At 39.9% G+C, this 26988-nt stretch overlaps 1 protein-coding gene across 1 annotated transcript in view; it reads left to right on the plus strand.

The window, feature by feature from the left end:
• The window catches only part of ctnnd2a (catenin (cadherin-associated protein), delta 2a), a 233462-nt gene extending 212456 nt beyond the window's left edge, over positions 1-21006 (plus strand). Inside the window, exons 16-21 of the mRNA XM_053611859.1 lie at positions 2308-2533; positions 3947-4031; positions 10357-10483; positions 17722-17853; positions 18648-18724; positions 19351-21006. Of these exons, the coding sequence (XP_053467834.1) occupies positions 2308-2533; positions 3947-4031; positions 10357-10483; positions 17722-17853; positions 18648-18724; positions 19351-19611 (908 nt within the window). The 3' untranslated portion in view covers positions 19612-21006. The remainder of the gene's footprint in view (positions 1-2307; positions 2534-3946; positions 4032-10356; positions 10484-17721; positions 17854-18647; positions 18725-19350) is intronic.
• The last annotated feature ends 5982 nt before the right edge of the window (positions 21007-26988 follow it).

Below are 26988 nucleotides of genomic sequence, written 5' to 3' on the forward strand. Positions count from 1 at the left end.
CCTCTCCAGATCCTTCACATTTCGAGGTCCACAATGGTGGACTCTCCTCTTCAGTTCACCCCACAGGTTTTCTATGGAGTTCAGGTCAGGGGACTGGGATGGTCATGGCAGGACCTGGATTTTGTGGTCAGTAAACCATTTTTGTGTTGATTTTGATGTATGTTTTGGATCATTGTCCTGCTGGAAGATCCAACCATGGCCCATTTGAAGCTTTCTGGCAGATGCAGTCAGGTTTTCATTTAATATCTGTTGACGTAGAGTCCATGATGCCATGTATCCTAACAAAATGTCCAGGTCCTCTGGCAGAAAAACAGCCCCAAAACATTAAAGAGCCACCACCCTATTTAACCGTGGGGATGAGGTACTTTTCCATATGGCTACCTCTCTGTGTGCACCAAAACCATCTCTGGTGTTTATTACCAAAAAGCTCTATTTTGGTTTCATCTGACCATAGAACCCGAGCCCATTTGAAGTTCCAGTAGTGTCTGACAAACTGAAGACGCTCGAGTTTGTTTTTGGATGAGAGTAGAGGCTTTTTTCTTGAAACCCTTCCAAACAACTTGTGGTGATGTCGGTGACTTCGGATTGTAGTTTTGGAGACTTTCTGACCCCAAGACACGACTAACTTCTGCAATTCTCCAGCTGTGATCCTTGGAGATTTTTTGTCCACTCGAACTGTTCTCTTCACAGTGTGTTGAGACGATATAGACACACGTCCAATTCCAGGTTGATTCATAACATCTCCAGTTGACTGGAACTTCTTAATTATTGCCCTGATGGTGGAAATGGGCATTTTCAATGCTTGTGTTATTTTCTTATAGACACTTCCCATTGTGTGAAGCTCAACAACCTTTTGCTGCACATCACAGCTATATTCCTCGCTCTTACCCATTATTATGAACGACTAATTTAATTTGGCCGGTGTGTTACCTCATATATATACCCCTGTGAAACAGGAAGTCATGGTTGAACACTTTCCTGTTCCTAGTCACCCAGGTGTACTAAAAAATTTTAAATATCAATGGGAAAATACTTCACGTATATTTTTCTTATATAAATTTATGGGGTGCCATTCAATGGATGATTAGGTTCTTAGCTTCCAAAAAGGCTTCTACATCTAACCCTTTCTGATCGGAAAACCTTCTGTTGTAGGATTTTTGATAGAAACCTAAAGAGCTCCCCTCAAAGGGATAAGGTTCTTTAAGGGGTTTGTTGGATAATTAATGGTTCTTAGCTTTCACCTTAAAAAGTTCCCTCAGCGGGACACCAAGGAACCTTTAGTAGAGCAGTGAGCACCCTGAATTTTAAGTCTACCCTTCTAATCTTTAAATGCAGTAGAATAATACTTTGAAAGAACACTGTAGTATACACACACACACACACACACACACACACACACACACACACACACACACATATACACACACACACTGTTTATTTCATGATTTTATCAGCCGGTTTTTAATTAATTGAATCAGTGTCTTCATTAACCTGAATCCTCTTCCATTCTTTTGGTTTAATGTCATGTTGTTCTCCGTTCCTCCGTTCTCAAATACCACATGAGTCATTTTATTGAACTCGAGACAGCGGACCTCAAAGCCGAGCGTGAGGTTCCGGAGGCTTCTCCGCTCTGTGCTGACGTTCACGTTGGTAAACAACAGCACAACAGATGTGCATTCACGTGTTCGCCATGCAGCAGAAGCTCCATCTCACGTGTCGTGTCGGTTCGTGACAAGACAGTGAGCTTCTGGTGATAGCTACGGCTCCTCAGCTTTCTATTTAGAACCCTTTCTGTTAGGAAAACACCTTGTTCTACTTAGAACCTTTAACGAGAGACAACTGAAGAACCCTTAACTAGTATGCAGAACTAAATGTTAAACATCTGACAGGTTCTAGGTGTTTAGAAGAAAATAATGAGCAATAACTTGGAGTTTGTAAATCACACCAAAAAACTTTTTTTAAAAGATTCAAATGAATAATACAGTGAATGTTAATTAGAAAGTATGTTGTTTGGGCTTTAATAGTGTGTTTTTAAAGGAATTAGATTGCTCGTTGCTATTAATTGCACTTCTTTGTCCTCTTCATTTTGTCCTGAGGGTGCACAAACTTTTGCTGTGTTTGTATGTTTTTGTCTGTATGTGTGTGTGTGTGTGTGTGTGTGTGTGTGTGAAGCCTGTATATGTGATGTAAACTTCTCTCTATGCTACAGTTTGCACTGACATTTTTGTATTATCCTGCTACAGAACTCAGCGAAATCCTGACATTTCTCCTCTTCCTTCTCTTCTCTTATCTTCTCTGACCTCGTAGGGAAGTACGCAATGAGGGATCTGGTCCACCGTCTTCCCGGGAGCAGTAACGCCAGTGGCAGCTCCACCAACAGTGCAACGAGCAAAACCATGTCGGACGACACGGTGACGGCCATCTGCTGTGCCCTGCACGAGGTCATCACCAAGAACATGGAGAACGCCAAGGCACTGCGAGACGCCGGCGGCATCGAGAAGCTCATCGGCATCGCCAGGAGCAAAGGAGACAAGTGAGTTTCTGTCATCCAGATGATGTGCATCAGGGAGGTTCCTCAGTGTTCCTTACTGAGATGAGAGCTAAGAATCAGTTCCTGAACCAGATCTTCAGATTTTATAGCAGAATTTATCTTTGACCGTATTTAGCTGCAGTCGACCTTTGACCTGTGGATTATTGGATTGACCTTCCACCAAATTTGGGATTAAATAACTTATCTTCTCACATTTAGCACTGATTTTGCAAATTAGCTTAAAGTACAGATTCCTCAGCATGTCTCTGTGCTGTAAGGGGAATAAGGACTCAGATCTGACTGTCTCGGGTTGGTCGGGTTCCTCCGGTCTGTGTGATGAAGAGCAGGAGAGATGTTTAGACAACGCAATGGTCAGCGATAAAACACGGACCAGCCATGGTGCACTCAACACAGTGTATTAGCATTAAAACGGCACGTCAGATAACTGCTTTACGTCCTCCTCTTATCAGGCGGCCGTATTTCCTCTTCCTGTCTGTTGGAGAGGAGACCCGGTTCCCAACTCTGAAGTTATCTGAGGAACACGTGAGAATCCAAAGGGGCGCAAAGAACCATTTATTTGAGCGGGAGATTTTTACTTTCTTGTGGGTGTGAAAGAAAGAAAGGAAACAAAGATGGTAGGAAAGAAGGGAGAAAGCATGGAAGAAAGAAAAGAATGAAGGAGGGAAGGAAAGAAACAAAAAAGAAAAGGAAAGAAAAACGGAAGGAAAGAAAGAAGGAATGAAGGAGGGAAGGAAAGAAACAAAGAAAGAAGGAAGAAAAAAAGAAAAAGAATGAAGGTAGGAAGGAAAGGAGAGAGAAACAAAGAAGGAAGGATGGAAATAAAGAAGGAAGGAAGAAACAAAGAGGGAAGGAAAGACACAAAGAAGAAAAGGAATGAAGGAAATAAGGAAATAAAAAAGGAAGGAAAGAAACAAACACAAAGAAGGAAGGAAGGAATGAAGGAGGGAAGGAAAGAAACAAAGAAAGAAGGAAGGAATGAAGAAGGGAAGGAAAGAAAGAAGGAAGAAACAAAGAAGAAAAGGAATGAAGGCAGGCAGGAAAGGAAAGAGAAAGCAAGACGCGAGTAAGGAAGATTGAAAAGAATCAAAGGAGGAATAAATGCAGGAACAAAGAAGGAGAGAAGGAAGGAGGAAGGAAGGATGGATATAAAGAAGGAAGGAAGGAAGGAAAGAACAAAGAAGGAGAGAAGGAAGGCAGGAAGGAAACAAAGAAGGAAGGAAGAAAGACCCTTCCAGTTTAGGCCACACCCACTTCAGGTTTAAATATAAATACAGGCACAGACATTGCATTACGCCTCTAGTGTCCATGTTTCCTGATGTTCAAAAAGAGTGCCAATAATTTTGGGAATGCCGGTAAACTGTAAGAATAACACTCAACACTTCTCATTTCTTCCAGACATTCGCCCAAGGTGGTTAAAGCAGCATCTCAGGTCCTGAGCAGCATGTGGCAGTACAGAGATCTACGCAGCCTTTACAAGAAGGTATGACATCATCGATACATACGCTACCGTCAGAACCGCTTCCGACATCACCACGTAGCGCGAGCTCCGCCCATCGCCCCGGTTTAAATCACAGTGCCTTCACTTAAGCGCCGTTAACGCAGGAAAAGATTCCAGTCTGGAGAAGAGAATTTCCCATGGATGAAGAGGACAATAAAACTTCAATAAACCCTCACCGGCAATAATTCCTTCAAGCAAAGCAATTTCTTTCAGCCTGAAAAGAAAAATCCATAAACGTGCGCTATTCAGAATGCTGAGTGCAGCGTAAATTCGGCTTTTCTCCCACGTGATGCGGCGCGCTCGGCTCCGTCCGGCCTCGCAGAAACAGCTATTGAGCAGAAACACGGGGGAACGCGAGAGATATTTACTGAAAAAACTTCAGATCGATAAGTGTTTGTCGGGCGTCTCGGTCCGGCGTTATTGTGAGGCTGTACACCTCGTTTCTGTGGTGAATTACACACACTGTCTCAGCCTCTCTAATGAAAAGCCGGCCCTCCGTGGTGTTCTAACAGTGTGCGCTCTGACTGACGAGATGAGAACTCGGTGACACGTCCGGTATTCATGCTGAAAAGTCAGCTTTTTTCTGCCTACGTGTGATTATAAAATTTCTTTCCAGGTTCCGAAGTTGAGATTTTTTTTTGAGACCTGTAAAGAGAAATCGAAACATACCTTAAAAACCGTTAATGCGTGAAGACGAGGGAGAGACGCAGCGTTCTCCAACCTTTAGAGACAGAAAAAGACTATTACTCAGCTCACCGAGTTCAAACGCGTTTCCTGAATTAGCCTCAGCGTCGTCCAAACACAAGCCAAGTTCCTGTAGCAGAGTTGGCGGGCCAACTCCCCCACCCCCTGCGTGGAACGCGGATTAAAGGAGTTTTGAGTCACACCACAGGTCAGCTTAATAACATAAACTTATTTAATATGCGAATTGTTTGAATTAAATCAGGATTAAGCCAAATTCTCATTAAAATGTTTTGTTTTACAGTGTTTATATCACTGCATGTCATAAATCACATCGTTTATTTTATTTTAAAGGGGCAGTGTATGATTTTTAGAGCCCTCTGCTGCCTGCGAGGAGAACTGTAACTGGTACTGTATTATACCACAAGTACATGTTCTTCATATTGCCTCTTGAAGAAACAACAAATCGGAACAGATCTATTGGAAATGTGGGCGGGGCTAATTTCAGGGCCAGAAAAAAAATGCAAAGAGAATCCTGGAATGAATAAACTAGCAAAATCGAATGCATTTCTAAAAAAAATTTTGAAATATTTAACATTAAATTTTTTTTTCTGAACATTCTGGAATATTTTTAATATGTTAATTTGATTTTTATTGTTAATTAGATTAATATGTTAATGTTAATCTAACGTTAATTAGATTTTATTGTTTTTATTGTTCATTTCTAACATTTCTTGGCATTTTTAAAATATAATATTTTACTTGTATTTTATTATATACATTTTTAATACATTAATGTTAAATTAATGCATTCCATTCAATTATATTTTAATTATCCATTATACATTTTATTATATTTTATTATATTTGTACTATCCATGCAATCTTTTGCCCTCTACTATATCTTTATCTTTATATTATTTATCTTTATTTTAAGTCTCTAAATATTTAGTTTTAAGCAACATTGAAGCTTGCTACACTTCAGGCAGTTATAATAATATATTTCTTTTTTAAAATAAATATTTTTTATGCACTGGTGAACGATAGAAAGTAAAAGTTATAAAAACAGAAACTGGAAACAACTAGCAGGGAATGCCTGGTCTAAGAAATTTACTGCACAAGCTATTGCACAAATAAAATCATGTAGAGTTGTGTGTTTCGCATCGCAGGGTTGCACTGCCCCCTTCAGGCTGAGGACTGAACTGCAGCTCAGCATGTGTAAGTGATGTAGACAGCAGGACTGACACATTTAGGTCAGCCGACAGGTCGAGGTCACGAAGGAGAACGTCGCTTCGGCAGAGTTATTACGTCTGTCGTGCTGTTTATTATGAAAAGAACTCATATTGGGGTTTTTTTTAACTGTCTCTCTCGCTCTTTATTTTTCTCTGCTCTCCGTCAGCATGAACAGTCCACATTTTTTCATTTCCTCTTCTCCTGCCCGAGCTCTGGATGTCATCCCTAATGTCACGAAGGTTGACATTAAAGAAAGGCCACCAACATTCAGATTGCTATTATTAATATTTCACTGAAGCCATGCGTCTCATCTCGTCAGACTGTAATGACAGTTATTCCGAGTGGTTGTGCCCTTTTTCGCCTACGTCCTCATCCTCCAGTCAGGAGGCGGAGATTAGACCATCGTGCCACTTGAGGTGTCAGTGTTATGTCCAGGGGCGAGCCAAACACAACCAGATTATAAATAAATATAGAGGAAATATGGAAGGTGTTTAAAAGTGTTTGGCGTACGTTAGGTATGATAGGTATGAATAGGTATGATTGTTATTAAATGATCTTCAAAGATATAGTGTTGGGTCCGAGTCCACCTTTGTCGTGTTCAAGTCGAGACCAAGTCCATAACCGATCGAGTCCGAGTTTTGTTATTGTTTTGTTATTGTATCACACTATACCGTGTCCTCCCGTTGGAGTGGACGTTTCGGTGATGTGATGTGTACATTAAGAAGTACATTTCCCAATTTACATGAAATTCAAGACTGGAATCACCAAACGCTAATGTTTAGGGGAGGGCGATACGACTACGATCTTATTCAAGTAAGAAATACTGCAGAAATTGAATAAAGCAATTAAGTGTAAAATAAAATAGACTTTACTGTATGACAAATACAGTGATTCTTATTAAATTTACTGAAGGTATTCAGTCTAATGAGTGATTTTCTCTTTGTCTGATGTCACCTAATGCACAGATCCAATATACTGTATTGACACATTTGCTCGTGCGCTTAGGATCATTATCCTATTGAAAAATCCACTTCCGGTTCAACTCCAACTCAGTTCTTTGATATGATGCAGAATTCATAGTTGAATCAACGAATGCAAGCTGTCCAGTCCCTGAGGCTGTGAAGAAACCCCAATCCATAACATTTCCACCACCGTGCTTCACAGTTGGTATGAGGTGCTTCTCCTAACATGTCTGCTCATACTGTGGCCAAACAACTCTATCTTTGATTCGTCTGTCCAGAGTACATTATTCCAAAAGGCCTCATCTTTGTCTATATGCTCATTGGCAAACTGTAGTCTTACAGAGGCTATTTTCCTGGCACGCCTCCCACGCAGGTCAAATTTGTGCAATCTCTTTCTGATTGTAGAAGCATGCACTTTCACACCAACAGCCGCAAGACTTACTAGGAGATCCTATGATGAAATTTTAGGGTTCTTGGAGACTTCTTTTCGCATCAGACGTCCTGCTCTTCGGCTGAATTTACTGGGACGGCCAGTCCTGGACAGTTTGAAATCTGCACCGTTTGTAGATTATTTTTTTCTGAACAACCTTGTTTTCTGAAGGCCTTACAGAACACCAGACACTAGATATAAGAGGGGTATAAATAAGACAGGTTCTTATTTCAGCACTCGCTAAGCAGGTTCTAATCACTGGCACCCGATCTTCAACACCTGATTCCAATTTCATGGATTTGTGATAGGTATGATAAATCTAGGGGCGTACTTACTTTTTCCATGTGACTGATCTGTTTTTGTGTCATTTGATAGACTGTATCACCTTAATTAATAGGCACCTTTTCAAAGAGCATCGAATGTTTGCTTGTCCAAATATGTCAAAAAAGCCAACCATTTCCATGGGGGGGGTGTACTTATTTTTTCACACGAATCTACATGGCGCATTGAGAAAATTGACGTTAGCCCAACTCTGAATATGCACAAGTTTCCATGAATGAATACTGACCTAACTTGTCGACTCGCGGACTCTGAATAGAGTCGAAATATGAGGCAGGAAACTCATTCCTGGATAAATACTGAGGCATAGAAATACTGCATTGGAAATAAATCAGAGTGCAGGTATAAACAGTAATAGAGATGTTACAGTCCTGATTCCAAGCCCCAGGTCTCTTACGCGCTGCTACAAGCTGGCACGTTCAGCCAGACCGTTAGATCAGATGATGCTCTGACGCCGCTGGGGTTTCGGTAATGAACACTGCCCTCGGCTCACCCGAGCACAAATTACCAAACCAGAGATTTTGCCACCTGAGTGTTAAGCACTGCTGTGAGAGAATATTGTGCTGCTGTGATGATTTTTGTCTCTGCTCTGTCAACCCTTTTGTGGTCTTATCTGTAAATGAGAATTGGGCAGGCGCATCATGCATAAAGCTGGGATAAAAGCGTAATAAAAATGGGTAAATGCACAGATTCTAGCTGTAATACATCCTTGAACGTCCACCATGTTAGTACTGAGGCACTAACCGGTGCGTGATGCTGCACCGGTTGTAATTTGAGATGTTAATTGCACTGGAACTCGATGCTTCTCTGCAGCGTCCATCCTTTTCTCTCTGTTTCTCTCTTTGCTGATGTTTTCCTGTGATAGGAAAATAAACAACAACAGGACAGAATGATGTTGTGAAGAATGGCACGGCGTACTTTATATCCGTTTATATAGTTACGTTTAATGCCGTGGGACGTTTGTGAAACGAGTCCGTTCCTGTTTTCTTCACCACTTTTTTTTTTTAATCTGTTTATGTACTGTAGAGAGTCCACCATATAGAGAAATTCCCCGTAAATGAGCTGTTACTATAGAAACGAGCGAGCTCATTAATTTAAACCTTCCGTCGCAATCTTTGTATGGATGCAGTGTGTAAAATGCTGACTGGAATACACGTATACTTCATTCCTTTCAGAGCAGGAAATGAGGAACTCGGATGCCTAAAATAGCTTGGCGAAGACCAGACGCTGCGTTTCTTTTTCCTCCGTGGTGCATGCTGCCCTCAGCTGCCTGTCCGGTGTGTTTATCTTCAACAACAGTCGCTCAGGAACAGCTGCGCGTCTTCGCCAGCAGGGCCGTGTGGCTGAGATGTAGAGGTGTTGGCATGGGAGGGATGGCAGGGAGAAAGTGGGGCAGCTTTGAACTGGTGTGCATCAGAAAGCCTTTGATCTTGCCCAAAAAACCCTTTTCACAACCAATAGGGTACAAAAATGTCAAGTTGAACGCTCCTGATAGCACTCGGGGGAGTCCTGCTGCCTTCATGTAGTGTGAAGACTCACTTCAGAGCCTTAACTGAGCCACGAAGGGCGAATGTGTGACGCGGAGACAATAATCAGACCAGAGTGTATTGAAACGCGCCCCTTTCTGAGCCTGCGCTCGGTGTTCTCGGGATAGACTCCGGATCTACCGGATCTACCCTGAAGACCTGAAGAACTTTCTGAAAACAGCTCTGCAGTGAAAAAGCAAATGCGTTTGCATTGACTCCGCCCTCTGTTTTGCACTTTAAGCTACTATATAAACGCCTCGACTTGCGTATACATTAAGCCAAACATGCTTTTGCATGAAATTTTACAACGTTTTAGACAGACTCTCTTTAGCAAAATATGTTTAACATATACATTTGTTCTCAAAAAAAAAAAAAAAAATATATATATATATATATATATATATATATATATATATATATATATGTAAATTGTTTTTATGGAAATTTTCACAATATCACAAGCTGTGTTATTTATTGTCTTATTTTATTGACTAACGCTTGCTATCGTCTCATTTCCTCGGGATATCTTTGTGTTGTGCTACATAATACAAAACCACCATTTTCCTACGTAACTGAAAAAAAAGGAGGGGGGGGATTCCATGTCACATGACAAGGAAGTGCTGTTTGCACTTCCTTTTCTGCAATAACATGGCATGATGAAGGTTTTTCAATATTTAGACAAAAATACTTAAAGGAAAAAACTGAAACACGATCTGTTTATATAGATATACACTATTTATATATTTTGAGTATTCTGTTAAATGGTAAAATGTAATCATTGCCGTATGGCAACAATATGCGCTAATGGAACAGACACTAGGCTTCTCTAATAGTATATTTACATTTTTTTTCACATTTTTTCAAGTAAGAAAAACTTTATATGTATGTATTTTGAGTGCGTAAATCCGTCCACTGCGATAACTTTCTAGAAGATATATAACTTTGACATGCCTACTAGATGGCAAAAAAACTTTGCAACTTAGAGCCTGGAAAATGCAGTAAACGGGAGCGGGTTAAGACAAAGTAGTATTGTTTTTGATCGATGTTCCTTCCTTCCCCTCTCTCTCTCTCGCTCTCTCTCCCTCTCTCTCTCTCTCTCTCTCTCTCTCTCTCTCTCTCTTGTTGATTTCCTGCAGGACGGTTACTCGCAGTATCACTTTATCGGCTCTGCTTCAACGATAGAAAGAGACAGACAGCGGCCGTACTCTTCCTCACGCACACCTTCCATCTCTCCGGTCCGGACCTCGCCCAACAATCGTTCAGGTAAGGACGAGCTTCTCTTCTCAACATATGCATGACAGTTATACTTTCATCATTTTAAGTCGTTTTTATTTATTATCGGCGGTCTTCCGATGCAACATCTTTCAACGTACTGTTGAAAGAGTACGCGGATTTTATCATTACCTTGTAGATTTTCAATTCACGATTACACCGGACAACAAAGACGCTCTCTTCCTGAAACGTTCTGGGTGTGAAAGGGAAGGATTTCAATACTTGAGAAAGATGTTTTCCAACCGAAGCCAAGATAAAGGAAGGAATATTTTGGTCCATAAGTTAACCAGGTCATACAGAACTTACAGTGAGGCCAGAGAACATTGTATGGAAGGCATGTAAGGGTGTTTCTGGAGAATTTTTTTTTAGGAAATATGGAACACTGAACAACGTTCGGCTTTTTGACAAAACGCCTCAAGCATCGAACATGTCACTAAAGATTCGTTTTGTTCTGTGCAAGTCTGGGTGCAGTCAGTGACGAACCTGGTGAAAGCTCTCGAGACATTGTGATGATCCACAAAAAAAATCCAAAAATATCGTCAGATTATTGTTGCACACTTCAACAAGAAGCATGAGACACTGAGTAGAAGTGAAAAATCAGCAACAAAACATTTTCAGGTCAATGGAACTAATGCAGTGTGTTAGGACTTATCCAATTCAATAAAATGTCAAATTTGTCTTTTTTCAAATTCCTACTTAATACAAAACAGTCTGAAATTATACTTGTGTGCAAAAATTTCTGGGAAGGTAACAATTTTTGGTCATGTATTATGTATACAGTAAATAAATAATAACAATAAATTAAAAACACTTTTAAAAGTATAACATAAATGACTATAAATTTATCCGATAATACAAAAAGTCCATTTTGGTTTCAGTTTTAGTTCAAAAACATGAAAACATTTCTGATTACACTCCGCATATTACTGAAATATAGTTAATATCTTAAAAATGGCATTGTTGCATCACTGTTACACCTTCACCTCACATCTGCTTACTTCCTGTTGGTTTTAAAAATAAAAACTCATCGTGAAAAGTTAGTTCATTAATAAATAATTATTAATTATTAATTAATTTATTCATAATTATGATTCATAATAATAAAACTCTCAGTGTCTTGATGTTTTATAGGTAAATAATCAAAGGCAGGGTGGTGTGATGAAGCGGAGTTCCACCCTGAAGCTGATTATTTTCCTGTAACTGCACATCTCGAAGTGTTTTATTCCACTTATTCCACACCAGCCATTACAATTTCACATTTAATGTAGTGGAACTTTAATGAAACGAGTGAGTTCCTGTTCTCGCTTACATTAAAGTAGCTATAAACACTCGTTCCTTCACCAGCCCTCTCTCTTTATTCTGTCTCTAGACGTTAAGAAGACAAAAAAAAACGCAGCGTAAACTCGTCCGTCCTGAAGATGTGGGAAAACTTAAAGTTACAGCTTTATCTCTGAGTGTTACACAGCACTGACACTGGAGACTCCTTCCGTACACATTAAATAAATGTTTCCTTTTACGTTTATGTGGAGCATCCGTGGTCCGGGTCTCTGTAAATGAGCTGTTTCTGGTGGACTTCTGGTGGAGCGTTCTGATGAAGCAGAAAAGTGCTTTTTCCTGCTTTCAGGGGTTTGGGATTTTGTTGGAGGACTGAGCCGAGCTATGGAGCAGAGAGACCCGGAGCTAATGGCTCTTTAAATGAGTGAAACACAGTCACTGAACGATGTGAGAAATATTTCTCAGCTTGCTGTGCTTTGCTTGATGAATCAGCCACTGGGGTTTTGGGGGGGTAGCTCTTGTAAGGAGGGGAGCAGTCACACTGATTTCTTCTCTGGCAGCTTTTCCACTAATGCATTAAGCTCTCAGATCATTTTTTATCATTAAGACTAAATCACCTCCTCTGTCTGCATTTGATGGATTATTGATTATGATGGGAGTGGGTCTTTTTCTTTTTTTTTCTTTTCTTTTCCTTTTTTCTTTTCTCTCTTTTTCTTTTTTTTGGTTACTTGATAGCCAAGTGTTCCATCTGTTCCCTGTTATTTTTTTAAATATACAGAAAAAAAGCCCCGATTTATTGCGTTCCTGGAGCACCATACACAATATTTCAGGTAAAATAAAATCGTATATTTAAACATATAAACTAAACGCTAAGCGTCGATAAACACAAAACATTTTGGAATACCAGCGATATTCTTTCACTGATTTTAAAAACAGTTTATAAAAACTTTTTTTTTCACTTTATCATTTAATTTGCTTTCATTATTTGTCTAACATATACTTTATAAAGCACATAGAAATGACTGTTTATATTATTTTATTTTGGTGTAATTATCCATTGAACCCTTAAGGAACCCTTGATGGCACCCCGTGAATTCATATGAGAAAAATATACTTGAAGTATATTCCCAATTATATTTTACATTTTTTTTAGTACACCTGGGTGACTAGGAACAGGAAAGTGTTCAACCATGACTTCCTGTTTCACAGGGGTATAAATATGAGGTAACACACAGGTCAAATTCAATTAGTCGTTCATAATAATGGGTAAGAGCGAGGAATATAGCTGTGATGTGCAGCAAAAGGTTGTTGAGCTTCACACAATGGGAAGTGTCTATAAGAAAATAGCACAAGCATTGAAAATGCCCATTTCCACCATCAGGGCAATAATTAAGAAGTTCCAGTCAACTGGAGATGTTATGAATCAACCTGGAATTGGACGTGTGTCTATATCGTCTCAACACACTGTGAAGAGAACAGTTCGAGTGGCCAAAAAATCTCCAAGGATCACAGCTGGAGAATTGCAGATGTTAGTCGTGTCTTGGGGTCAGAAAGTCTCCAAAACTACAATCCGAAGTCACCGACATCACCACGAGTTGTTTGGAAGGGTTTCAAGAAAAAAGCCTCTACTCTCATCCAAAAACAAACTCGAGCGTCTTCAGTTTGCCAGACACTACTTCAAATGGGCTCGGGTTCTATGGTCAGAGCTTTTTGGTAATAAACACGAGGTGGTTTTGGTGCACACAGAGAGGTAGCCATATGGAAAAGTACCTCATGGCCACGGTTAAATATGGTGGTGGCTCTTTAATGTTTTGGGGCTGTTTTTCTGCCAGAGGACCTGGACATTATGTTAGGATACATGGCATCATGGACTCTATCAAATATCAACAGATATTAAATGAAAACCTGACTGCATCTGCCAGAAAGCTTCAAATGGGCCATGGTTGGATCTTCCAGCAGGACAATGATCCAAAACATACATCAAAATCAACACAAAAATGGTTTACTGACCACAAAATCCAGGTCCTGCCATGACCATCCCAGTCCCCTGAAATAGGGACAAACAGCCGAATAGATTTCTAACACAGTGCTGCAATCCCACAACCCAAAGCACCGCGAGTTTTCTCTGCACTGCCACAGAGCTGTTATTACATCTCCAGCCCAAATACAGTGACCGGAGCCAACCTCTTTTTTTTGGCTTCTGAGGTTCCCTACAGATGAGAACAAAGACAAGATGGCTCCAAGACTAATTGACTGAGGCTGAAGATATAGCATGCTTACTGCTGCTGAGATTTTAAATAATTAAGCTGGGTAAAGAACAAGAATCTCACAAAACAGACAAATGCACACAGAGAATACTGAAGTCTCAGAAATGCATGACTAGGAAATGGGCAAGACTTAAAAAAAAACCCCTGTTAAAACCAGGAAGTAAAGGCTGCTTTCACTCTATTATGAGTGCAGAGTGGAGGAAAAAAAAGCAGCATGAAAAAATCATAAGGAGATTTATACCACAGTGCTGTTGAATTCTAGATTCTGATTGGTCGGATGTTATTGATTAATTCTCTATAACCGCAGCTCTGACAGCAGTGCAGCTGCAAATCACATGTTTATATTAATGCGCTCGTTCTAATACGTTATTGTTTCTATAGCAACAGCTTATTCGCTGAGGACTCGTACAGCGGACGGTTCGCATAATCTACATTGGTAATAAATGGATTTAAAAACCTGCTGTTATTTAATGAAGAAAAATGAAGTATAAAAATGCTCATAAGCCTATTGCGAGGTTTACTGGGGCAAAATCCAGGCTGCACAGTCGGAGAAAAAACACAGGCAGGCAACGTCAAGCAGGGAGAATTTACATTCAAGTACAAGGGAAACTGGCGAGGGTCAAAACAAGGATGTACAATGAGACAGATCTCAGCAGACAAGGCTTGCACTTAATGACAATACTGGCACGATCAGAACAAGATACAGCATGGTATACATTAACAAAGTAATCAGGGAATGACATAAAACAGGTGGGCACAATCAGGTAACAAACCAATGATAGGACAGGAGTGGAAACAGGACTAGAACAGAAAACCAAAACTTGATCGCACGACTGTTGAGGGGTGAAACTGAAAGCGTTTATGGAAGGAGTCTCCAGTATCAGAGGTAAAGCTGTACCTTTAACGTAGAGGAGTTTATCAATAACGTGACAAGCTGCGTCACCACTAAGTGTTGGATGCACCTAGTGATATCTGAAGAACGAGTGCTTGAACGTTTGTAGGACTGATATGGAAGGATCACTGTAACCAGAAGATGATCTGATTAGATTTAGGAATTGATCCAATTGATCCAGGGTCAAGGTCACAGCAAGGTCAAACGTCTGAAATAGTTTTCCTTCAACAACTTCCTTTCAGTCTGAAATATATTTTAAAAGGATTTGAGGCATAGACATTAGTAAGAAGAAGGACTGGACATGTTTGGTGCAGAGGCGTCACCTTCAGTACCTGTTTTTTTCTCTTTATTAACCTGAAAACAGAGAGAGAGAGAAAAAGACGCTGATGAAGGAACAACGGTTTATAGCTGCTATAACACAAGCGAGAACTCAAACGTACTTGTTTCACAGCATTAATTGTAATCGTTCGCAGATCGTTGTGGCATAAGAATAAAACACTTTGGGGCATCCTGTTGAGGCAAATAAACATAACCATGCCTCCAAATCATCTGCCTGGCGGCATGAGACGTGTTTCTCTTCGTTGTAATGTGAACGTACTGTAACTTTTAAACACATGAACTTCCACACTGTAGAGAAACTTCTCTTCTCTGCACCCGAGACCTTATTTACACAACTCAGCATACACTACTGTAATAATGGCATGGATTACCAACACTGCAGAGAATAAATACTCGTATAGCACAAGCCTTTATTTATCTCGTCAGAGACTCCCAGCGGACATTTTGACAGCGTAAAAGCTGTGCGTGAAGACTCTTTGAATATTTTTGAAAATATGCCAAGAAGAGGCAATGAACAAGAAAGACCGCTAGATCGGGAGAAAACTCAGTGTCTCTCTCCGGCGCTTTCTGTTTAACACATAACACCATTGAAGGTCAATAAATACCGATTAGTCCCTCGGTCAACATCGCAGGAAGGGAAGAGGGTGCGCTAATATTTGCATCTGTGGAATTATACTCAACAGATGGCCAGACTGCAGTGAGCTGAGTAATGTAGTAATGCTAGCTAATGTTCATAATGTGTCCTTGGCAAGGATTTTTAAACGTCTAGAGAAACGGAGCGCTGACTTTCCTTTTTAATGTGTTCAGTTTTGTGTTTAGATCACGAGAGCAAGACGATAGGAAGTATAGTGGAGTAAATATATTCAGATCGGTGTTTATCTCAGACTTGGAAAAACTACGCGTAGATGTGATTAAATGTATCGTTTAATAATTTATTCATTATTCACCAGACATTGCTTTGCATCTTGCTGCAGAAATTGTTGTATCTTAACGGTGGAAAAATAATAATAAAAATACCGGAGGTTTGTTATTCTGTTTGGATTGGATTGGAGATCAGAAAGTTGTTTTTTTTTTTTTTTTTTTTTTGTATTTTTATTTATTTTCAAACCGGAAGTTAATTGTACTCAGATGTACCAGCATTTACAGTTTAATCATAGCATTTGCAGGTTATTTATTTATTTATTTATTTGTTTGTTTGTTTGTTTATTTTACCTGTTGCTATGGCAACCTGAAAACTGACTACAATTATACGTCATTTAAAAAAGCCCATGGACACCTGTACCCGATAGCGGCTACTTTCATGTCACGCCGGCTTTATCTAGGTGAACTTTGACACGTGAGTTCGTGAACTTCAGCCTTCCGAGGCAATAGACACCGAGTGGGTGGGACTGTGGTGTCTTTTGTCACATTGGACTTTTTTTTAAAAAAATTTAAAGATAAAAATCCATACTTTTAATCAATCCAAATATGTGTTACTCATCTCAGGCATCTCATTTTTGTTACAAGGTTTATTATTGCTGCATTTTGCTTTAAAGTGATTACAAGTGTTGAGTTGGGGTTTTGTGTTTTTTTTAGCGTAGAAATAGCAAATACACACAATGAGGTTAACTACCATTGATGCTAATGGTACCAGGACATCAAGGACATTCTAATGATTGACTCTTCGTTAATAATTTGCTTTCGATCTATAAATTGGGTGAGGGTTCTACTTTCATAGTGTCCTTGTTAATAAAACAATATCGTAAATATAGGGAAAAAAAGAATGAAAAATGCACTTTTCTTCTTCCTGTAATCTTTGATGCAACTTCCTGTTGAACATGTGACTTGTGGAGTACTCCAAATATTTAATAGGGGTGACCGTGTTCAGGTAACAGGTGTTCAGGGTTGAATGAATGAATGAAATGAAATGAATGAAACTCGAGGAACAGGATGTTTGAAAGTTGAGATGGATTTTAATTTACTTTACTTTTTCCTTTATTTTAACAGTACAGTAAAATTGTACAGTTTTTTTTATTTTTTATTTTTTAAAGTAGTAACTGAGTAGTAACATTAGTGCAGGTAAGAATAATATTGAAATATTAATGAGAGCTGAACCTGTTGTTGCAGACATGCCAGGACCTGTATTTACTCTTTAAATAAATTGTCCTTGTTAGTGTCTTTCGTGTGAATTAAGAATGTTGGAACTGACTCGTTTTTTTTTCCCACCGGTCTGTCGGAAATCACATTCCTACTGTAATGCTGAACTGCACTAATGAAGAATAATGATCCACACCTCTGCATGACTTTCATCTAGTGATGACGAATAAAGATGAAGGAAGAAACATACAGGGACGGAGATGAGAGGGAGAGAGATTAAAGCCCAGAGGGAGAGAGAGAACGAGAGATGGAGTGATGCTTTAGATGCTCATGGACTGTGTGTGTGTGTGTGTGTGTGTGTGTGTGTGTGCGATTCGCAGCGAGCGCCCCCGCCTCACCCAGAGAGATGATCAGCCTCAAGGAGAGGAAGGCCGACTACGAGTCCACTGGAACCAATGCTAGTTTCCATGGAAACAAAGGAGAGCACGCATCCAGGAAAGACGCCACAGCAGGTGAGTGCTCAGGGAGGAGGTGAGGAAGATGAGATGTTGAAGGAGTAGGTGGAGAAGAGGAGGAGACTAAAAGAGGTGATGAGGAGTAGGTGTAAAGAGAGAAGAGGAGACAAGAGGAGGAATAGAAGAGAAGGGGAATGAGATGAGGATGTGAGGGAGAGGAGGTGTACGGAAAGAAGGATGCGGAGGAGAGGAAGAACAAGAGGAGAAGAAGGAGAGGAGGATAGAGGGTCAGGAGGTTGTGGAGGAGAGGAATCGGTTGGAGATGGAGAAGGAAGGGAAAGGAGAAGGTGGAAGAGAGGAGAGGGGGGAAGGAGGAGATGAGGCAAAGAGAAGGAGGAGTAAGAAAAAGGTAAGAGAAGAGCGAAAAGGAGGAGGGGGATGTGGAAGTGGAGGAGAAAAGGAGAGGATGTAGAAGACCGGGCTGAGAGGAGAAAAGGTGGAGGACAAGGAAAGAAGATGTAAGAAGGTGAGGAGGATGTGGAAGTGGTACGAGAAGGAACGAGAGGAGAGAAGGAAGAGGAGAGGAGGAGAGAGATGGAAGAGGTCAGGACGTGACCTTTCTTTTACCTGATTGCATCCAGTTTGCTCTTGCTAATGTTCATCAGCTTCTCCACAGGAAGTCAAGATCGATTTTACGATGACATCATTTCCTGTATGAATGACCTGTCATACTGTAGCTGCAGGCTCTAAAGGCGTTAGCTCTCTTCATTTCCTCTGTGAGTCCTAATTAAAGAAATGAACGTTTATCTGCCCCGCCTACTCTTTTTCTGTCTTTCTGTCTCGTCCTACAGTTCAAGTCTCGTGTGGAACCTCGACGCTCTTCCGCAACTCGTACGCGGCTCCAAACGAAGAGGTCAAGCACAACCAGGTAACAGCTGATTTACTGAGCCAATGAGATAGAACTCTCCGTATTTAGTGCCATGAAACACACTGAATATGTTTCTATCGGAATGATGTGTTTGCTGATCCGTTTCTCGTTCACGACGGTGTTCAATGTCATGTGAATGAGAAATCCAGCGTAGACGTAGACGTCTGTGTCTGAAGTCCCGGAACGCAGTGCAGCCATACAGTGCAGAGGTTCGGCTAGTTAGCGGCGTACGAGATGACGAAGGCAATGGTATTAGCGTGAAAGTTGAAGCTGTTTGAGCAGAGTGTACAGGTGAGAGAGCTGGACAGATTAAATCACTAAAAATCACTAAAGTGCTGCTGTATCACTCTCTTTAAGTAGACATGAAGCAACTCGGAATTTCATTACAAAATCGATCTCGGACACAACTTGGAGCGACCATAAAAAAATGTTAGTTAGTAAACGCAAACGTAGCGATATTACGAGACTGCGATAGAGCTTACGTTTCCACAGGGAATGCTGCTTAACTACTTCTTAACTAATGGTGCATTAGACGTACCTTTAAGTCTGTTACACTAGTGACACCACGTTTTTTTTTTCCAGAGTGTGTATGATTATAGTGTCTCCTCGCCGTTTCCTCCCTGCAGATCCCGGCCCATCCGGCTCCCCAGGAGAGCATCCGAAAGGACTATGAGGTGCTTCCTCCATTTCAGAACTCCACTAGAAACTTTGAAGAACCTTTTTACGAAGATCAGGTCCATCGGCCCGCTCCTGCCGCTGACCTCAGCATGCATCTGGGACTCAAGTCCACCGGGAACTACGTGGACTTCTACTCAGCCGCCCGTCCCTACAGCGAACTCAACTACGAGACGAGTCACTACCCCGCCTCGCCCGACTCGTGGGTGTAGGACTCGATGAATGATGACGCCGTTTGATGACCTCGTGAATGACTACACCCCACCCCACCCCACCCCACCCCACGCCCAACCACCCCGGCCCCTTCCCAGTGACTACAACCCGACGAAATTCGGGTACTTACAAAGAGAGGCTGGAAAACTGTGCATGTGCATGCATACCACATTTTCGTCGACGCATTTCGTTCGTCAGAAGGCGTGTTCCGTGGCAAGAGCGGGATCGAAGCGGGAATATCGGGATGTAAGCACAAAAAAAGAAAGGATTTATGAAGGACGACAGAAAGTTTTGACCTTGAAAGGGATTCGTAAAGTAGGGAATTGACATAGTGAGGATGCGAGGATACGTGGACAGATGCGTAAAAGATGTTTACATGGAACATGGAACGGCTTTTCACGTTGTCGTCGTTGTTGTTTTTTTTGTTTAGTTTTTTTTTCCCTTTGTTTTCTTTCTTTCACCACCTCATTGTGAGTCACGTTGAGTTTTCCCGAATGTTTGAGATCTGTTTGAGATTTTTTTTTCCCAGCCTATTTATCTATTCCTCTTCATTTGATTTGACTTTGATTTGATCGGTGTACATTACACTGCTGCCACCACCGACGGAGGCGACTCTGGAGCTTCTTTTACAGCACAAAAAAAAAAAAGAATGAAAAAAAACACCTACAGCACTTTTATTTTGGAGAAACGTCTCAGCTATCGGTGTCTCATTTTCAGAACAGGGTACGAGAACGATACCGGAGGATTATTGTTCGTTCTGATAACGTGAGTGCGTTTTTGCGTCTAGACCAATGTTTCGAAAGCAGTTACGAGAACATCGTTCCACTCTCCGTATTGATGAAGTGCTTTCTCACTGCCTAACAAAAGACGTGTAGATACTGAAACATTTTCTTTTGTCATTTTTTTTCCACATTTTTGGGTTTTCTTTTTGGAGGTGGGGGGGAGGGGCAAGAGTGTTAAAACGTTTAAAAAAAACAAAAAACAATGCCAACGATGCAACTGTTTGTCATCCATAACTAACCTGACTGACGAGATGACTGACGTTGTGCCAAACGTAAATCACCACTGGAAATGTTTTAACCCACATTTCATACCACTAATTATTCATTTCCACCATTTTCTTGTTCTGGTTCATGGATGTGTTTTGGGGTTTTATTTTTTTCTGGAATTAAGCTACTCGTCTAGGCAACACTGGAGTAACAAGCCAGAGAGCGAGATCTCTACGGGCTTAATTTCCTCCAAAGATGTACAAAATCTGTCTCTCTGTGTTAGACGAGTGTGTACCGTGTGTCGTCCATGTTCGAGATGATGATGACAGGTGGGGTGGCTTCTACCGTTCGACTTCTACTGGCAAAGCACCGTGAAGATTAAAAAAAAATAAAAAATCTACTAGACTTGAGATGTTCATAGAGAATGATGACAATGAAATAAATTTACGTATAAATATAAATCTATATCATTTTTATGTGCAGATATTGGTGTCAAGAAAAAGCAACAAAACGGCAAGAAAAAATTCTGTTCACTTAAATGTTCTAATTCCAACAGAGAAAAAGAAAGGAGAAGAAAAAAGAATTATAAGAATAATAATGTCAATCCCTGGTCTCAGTTGTTGTTGTTTCCGAGCTCCATAGATAATCAGGCTGGATTTTGATGATGTTCTGGTGCCAGGACAATAAAATTACTGTTTGCAGTCTTTAGCGCTGTTTGATTTTCATCATCACACAACACAACAAAAACAAAAAGTTTTCAGCAGCGTTCATTTTCTGTTTTTAAGTTTTAATGTATGAAGGTTCGTATATACGAGCTGGACAGGGACATGTGGGCGGAGCTTAAACTAGCACAGCCTGCTGATTTGTCAAGTAAACGATAAAACACTTGGTGCTGTGCTGGTATAAGAATATAATCAGTGACGGGGAGTATAACACCAAAACCCTCGTGTGTGTGTTTTTTTTTTTATTTATTCCTTTTATTTATTAAAGAAGGACACATCATATTCTTTATCCATTTATAGTTACAGTTTACTGTTAGTTCCTGTTCTCGCTTACGTTATAGCAGCTATAAATATGAGTTGTTCCCTCACCAGCCCTCTCTTTATTCTCTCTCTTGAAGTTAATAAAACAGAAAAAACACAGCTCATCGTGTTACAGAGAATCCGCAAAGCTGTCCTGAAGATGTCCGAAAAATTTAAGTTACAGCGTTACCTCTGACTCCTTCCGTAAATGTTCAATAACGGGTGTAACGATGCGTCACGATGCAAAAACTGTGCAAAAACTATGTGCCTTTTGAGAATGTATGATTCATATCAGGTACAGTATATGAGCATTCAATTAATTAATTATGCTTCTAATGCAGTTCCATTAGTGTCTGAAAACTAGAGATCCCAAATTGCGCAACCCATAGAATTAAATATATAGAGCGCAACGACCAACACGCGTTATAGGTTACGTGGTTACATGACCACGTTATAACAGTTAAAAAAAAGCTCTTCAGTAGTTTTCAAATAGTACCAGCGTCATGCTACTGCGATCTACAGAGATCAAAGCAGGAGACCGCAGAAGTCCGGCATTTTAACCGACTTTGGAGCTCTATTTCTTGGTTCAAATGACGCCTCAGACGCTGATTCAGAGCGCGTTATGTTTCAATCAATCATTTTCCTCAGGTCAGAGACTTCGTTTGATTTATTGAATCAAATTTTGGAGAGAATTTATAAATTTATTATTTATTTTAAAGACATGGTGAACCTGTAGTACATTTTAATCATTCTCATCATTTTCCTGCATTCAAATTTTGTTCAGAATTCTGAGAAAAGTGAACCCCTGTTCAATAAACTCGATAATCTCCTTACAGAAAACTAAATAATCCGTTTATATAGAGGGTCCACTGTACCTCGGAAGTCCCTGTGAATGAGTTACTATAGAAATGACAATGCGTTATTATCGTCGCGCTCATAAGTTTAAATTGTTATTGTTTTGTCTTCTGGGAAACGTGAATATCTTTTGTAGCTTCGGAAGGGTGGTACTAAATGAAAAAAAAAAAAAACAAGATCTTGAAACAAAATTGTAAAAATTTACACCTGCTCAAAAGTTTACACCCCCCTGGCGCTTAACATATCATGTTGCCTTCATGAGCATCGGTGAATGTTTGCACCTTTTGTAATAGTCGTGTACGCGTCCCTCAGTTGTCCTCAGTGTGAAACGTAGGACCTGGAGGATTTTTCTGAAGAACATTGGGCAGTTTAACAGTTTACAAATACACAGAGCTCTTTTCTTTCTCCCATCATTTGTAACGAACTCATAATAGATTCACAGGTACATCAACCAATGGAGGGCAATCACAGATCTCCCATAATCCACAGCTCAGCAGATCCAAGTGTCAGAGCATGAAATATTCCATCTCCAGCAGGCTCAGCCTGATGTACGACAACACACGGCCAAGCAGGCACAAAGAAGGAACCGATTACTCAGAGTACTCCCAGGATCCAGGGCTTTTACAGGAGAGCGCAAGGAGCTTCCAGAAGAGCAGAAAAATCTCTACAAATAATCCCAAGTGGCCATTTTTATCCTCGTGGGGAAACGTTTTGGGGATTTAGTGTTTCAGGGTCTTTCAATTCAGCCCTTTTGAGAAGCTCCAGCTGCTCATTTCCTGTCCGTCAGAGATTTATTATGATAGGATTCTTTTTTTTTCTCCTTCAGCGTCACGGGTATACTCTTCATTTTCTAATTTCTAGGCGGAAATGAAAGATCAGACACAACAAAAGTTCTGCATCAATGTTAAATATCCGCGAAGCTTTCCTCTTCAGTCTTATGAAAATAATACAGTTATGAATTAGTAATATTACAACTGATATGTGTGGAGCGTTTCCTGTTTATTACGTGCTTCCTCTTCACATAAAATGTAGAATTTGTGGAAATTCATTACTGGCTCAACACATTTCACTGTCAGTGGTGTGACCGTGTTTGTACGTCTGGATTTTTAATTCTTAGAAGATCCAAAGCATATTTCATCGGGTCAGATTTCAATATAATTACAAAAACAACACTAATTATTAAGAATTACCTTCATATACTATAAAATACAGACATAAAGTATGAAGTAAACACAATCCTGGATCCTGATATTCCACCTGTATTTGTCACTTTGTGGGGACGTGAACGGGAGTTTCATTACTGTTTAGCTATTAACACTTGTATACACTTGAATGCGCTGTGATTAAAGTCTTTAGATCGGATGTATCTCAAGATGGCTGTTAAAGTGTGGGTTGATATTTCTTTGGTGATTCAAAAATCACCAAAGCGCGAACAATGAGGAAACTCTAACACATAATTATATAAATAACTAGTTTAACACATTTTATGCATCACATCCAGAGTTATTGTCTTTTTTTTTGTATCGTTGCTCCAAATCTCCAGAATACGTGTCATTACTGCAACGGAAAAAAAATTGCTGCAACCCAAAATACAGGGCACGATTGATTAATTTCCTGTAGAAGAGACGATTCGAATCACTTTCTCACTTGGAAGACTTCACTCTCAGACCTGAGTGTGATTGCTGAGTTCCCGAGGAGAACAGAGCACCAGGCTTCCATTCCAACACTTTATATGTGAACTAAACACTTTAGACATTAACTAAACACTTTACACGTGAACTAAACACTTTATACGTGAACTAAACACTTTAGAGGTGAACTAAACACTTTAGACATTAACTAAACACTTTACACATGAACTAAACACTTTATACGTGAACTAAACACTTTAGAGGTGAACTAAACACTTTAGACGTGAACTAAACACTTTAGACTTTAACTAAACACTTTAGAGGTGAACTAAACTCTTTAGACGTGAACTAAACACTTTAGACGTTAACTAAACACTTTAGACGTTAACTAAACATTTTAGACGTTAACTAAACATTTTAGACGTTAACTAAACACTTTAGATGTTAACTAAACACTTTAGACGTGAACTAAACACTTTAGATGTTAACTAAACACTTTAGACGTGAACTAAACACTTTAGATGTTAACTAAACACTTTAGACGTGAACTAAACACTTTACATGTTAACTAAACACTTTAGACGTTAACTAAACATTTTAGACGTTAACTAAACATTTTAGACGTTAACTAAACACTTTAGACGTGAACTAAACACTTTAGATGTTAACTAAACACTAGACGTGAACTAAACACTTTAGATGTTAACTAAACACTTTAGACGTTAACTAAACATTTTAGACGTTAACTAAACTCTTTAGACGTGAACTAAACACTTATTAAAGAATGACACACCGTATTCTTTATCCATTTATAGTTACAGTTTACTGTTATTTCCTGTTCTCGCTTACGTTATAGCAGCTATAAATACGAGTCGTTCCCTCACCAGCCCTCTCTTTATTCTCTCTCTTGAAGTTAATAAAACAGAAAAAAACGCAGCTCGTCGGGTTACAGAGAATCCGCAAAGCTGTCCTGAAGATGTCCAAAAAATTAAAGTTTTACCTCTGACACTGGAGCCTTGATGAGTCTCCGACTTCATCTAAAAACATCCGACCTTGAAGAAGCCGCAGCAAAGCCCGCTGCATACAAAGCAGGAGAGGTTTGAGCAGACCTTATACAATAAGGTGAAGTGCTCTCTTTCCTTGAGAAATTTTTTGCAGCACGGCATGGTATGGTTCTGAAACAACGCCACACCTAGGATGGATATCCCACACACACCCACACACGCGCGCGCACACACACGCACACACACACACACACACACAGCCAGGATTCAGATAGTATTTTGGATTAGTATTTGGTTAGGGATTGTTACAGAGCCGTTCCATGCTACGTGTTTCGTGGTGGAAAAACCACCATCAGGTTCCATTGTTAGGACAGAAATCATTTAAAGATGAGATGTCAGACATCAGAAAAGGTTTTATGATTATTATGTGCTGCATTTCTCACGCTATCCACAAACCCTGAAGTTTCTCCTTGCTTTTCTGAGGACACATCTGAGAGATGAAGAAAACTTCCAGAAGATTTCGAGAAGATTTTCACGCCCCCATTTCCGTGACACCGTTTACCGGAAAACTAAATAAAAATAAAATAAAAATAAATTAAATGAAACTAAAGCTAAAAAAAAAATCTATAAAATGGTTTCAAGTATTGGCACCCTGTCCAGGGTGTACCCCGCCTTGTGCCCCATGATCCCTGGGATAGGCTCCAGGTTCCGCCGTGACCCTGAAGAAGGATAAGCGGTATAGAAGATGGATGGATGAATGGATGGTTTAAAATAAAAATATAAATATTAAATAATTGTTTGTTTGTCTTGAGAGAAATAAGCAAAATAATTAGTTTTTCAATCGTTTGAGATTACGATGAGCGTGAGGTAAGAACATGTCCTCCACTCCATCACAATCTTACACTGACATACAGAATTACACTTATGACCTCTAGGAAACACATGACATTGTGTGAATCATATGTCATAAATAATACTACATGTCCTACATGTAAACAAAAATCTTGTGGGGGAAAAAAAACATGTAAGAAAAACAAAAAAAAAATCCAAATTCAATGAGTGTGTAAAATAACAGTGTGAAAATAAATGAATCAGGTACAAAATCAAGTGGTCAAAGAGGTGAATAAATGAATCGTGAAAAAAAAACAAAAAACTAGTCTCTAAAAAAAATTTAAAATAAATTAATATATTCTATGTCAAACGTGGAAAACCATTTCCAACAATTTGCAAAATGTGTGAAACATAACATATATGAATGTGCAAATTATTTACTTTTTTTTAATTATTATTATTCCAGTTATGATTGCATAAGTATTCACCCTCTGAATTAGACTGCTGAAATCAGTTTCCATCAGAAGTGATTTTTAGAAGGACCTACACTACATGATGGACTTCAGGTGGTTCAGCCATGCCCATTGCTAACAGGTACATTACATAAAGCATATAACCATGCAATCTCCAAACACAAACATTAGCAGTAGAATGGGTCGTAATTAAGAGCTGAAGAGCTCAGTGACTTCAAACATTGCACTGTCATAGAATTCTACCTTCGTGCCACCTTTTAGAGCAATAATATCTCAGCCACGAAGGAGTAGACCACACAAACCCACAGTCACTACAGAGTTCTCTGGAGTTCACTATCTGGCAGTCTGATGGATGAATCTGGGTTTGGTGGATAACAGGAGCACGCAACATACTGGGATGCAGAGTGCCAATAATAAAGTGCAGTGGAGGAAGGATAACGGTCTGAGGATGTTTTTCAGGTTCTTCCCCTCAGTTCCAGTGAATGGGAATGTCAATGTTAATGTTAATGCTACAGCATACAAAGACATTTTACGGAGTTGTTTGCATCGTGGCAACAGTTTGGGGAAGAAC

This window comes from Ictalurus furcatus, chromosome 23 (assembly GCF_023375685.1).
Source record: "Ictalurus furcatus strain D&B chromosome 23, Billie_1.0, whole genome shotgun sequence".
Lineage (NCBI taxonomy): Eukaryota > Metazoa > Chordata > Actinopteri > Siluriformes > Ictaluridae > Ictalurus > Ictalurus furcatus.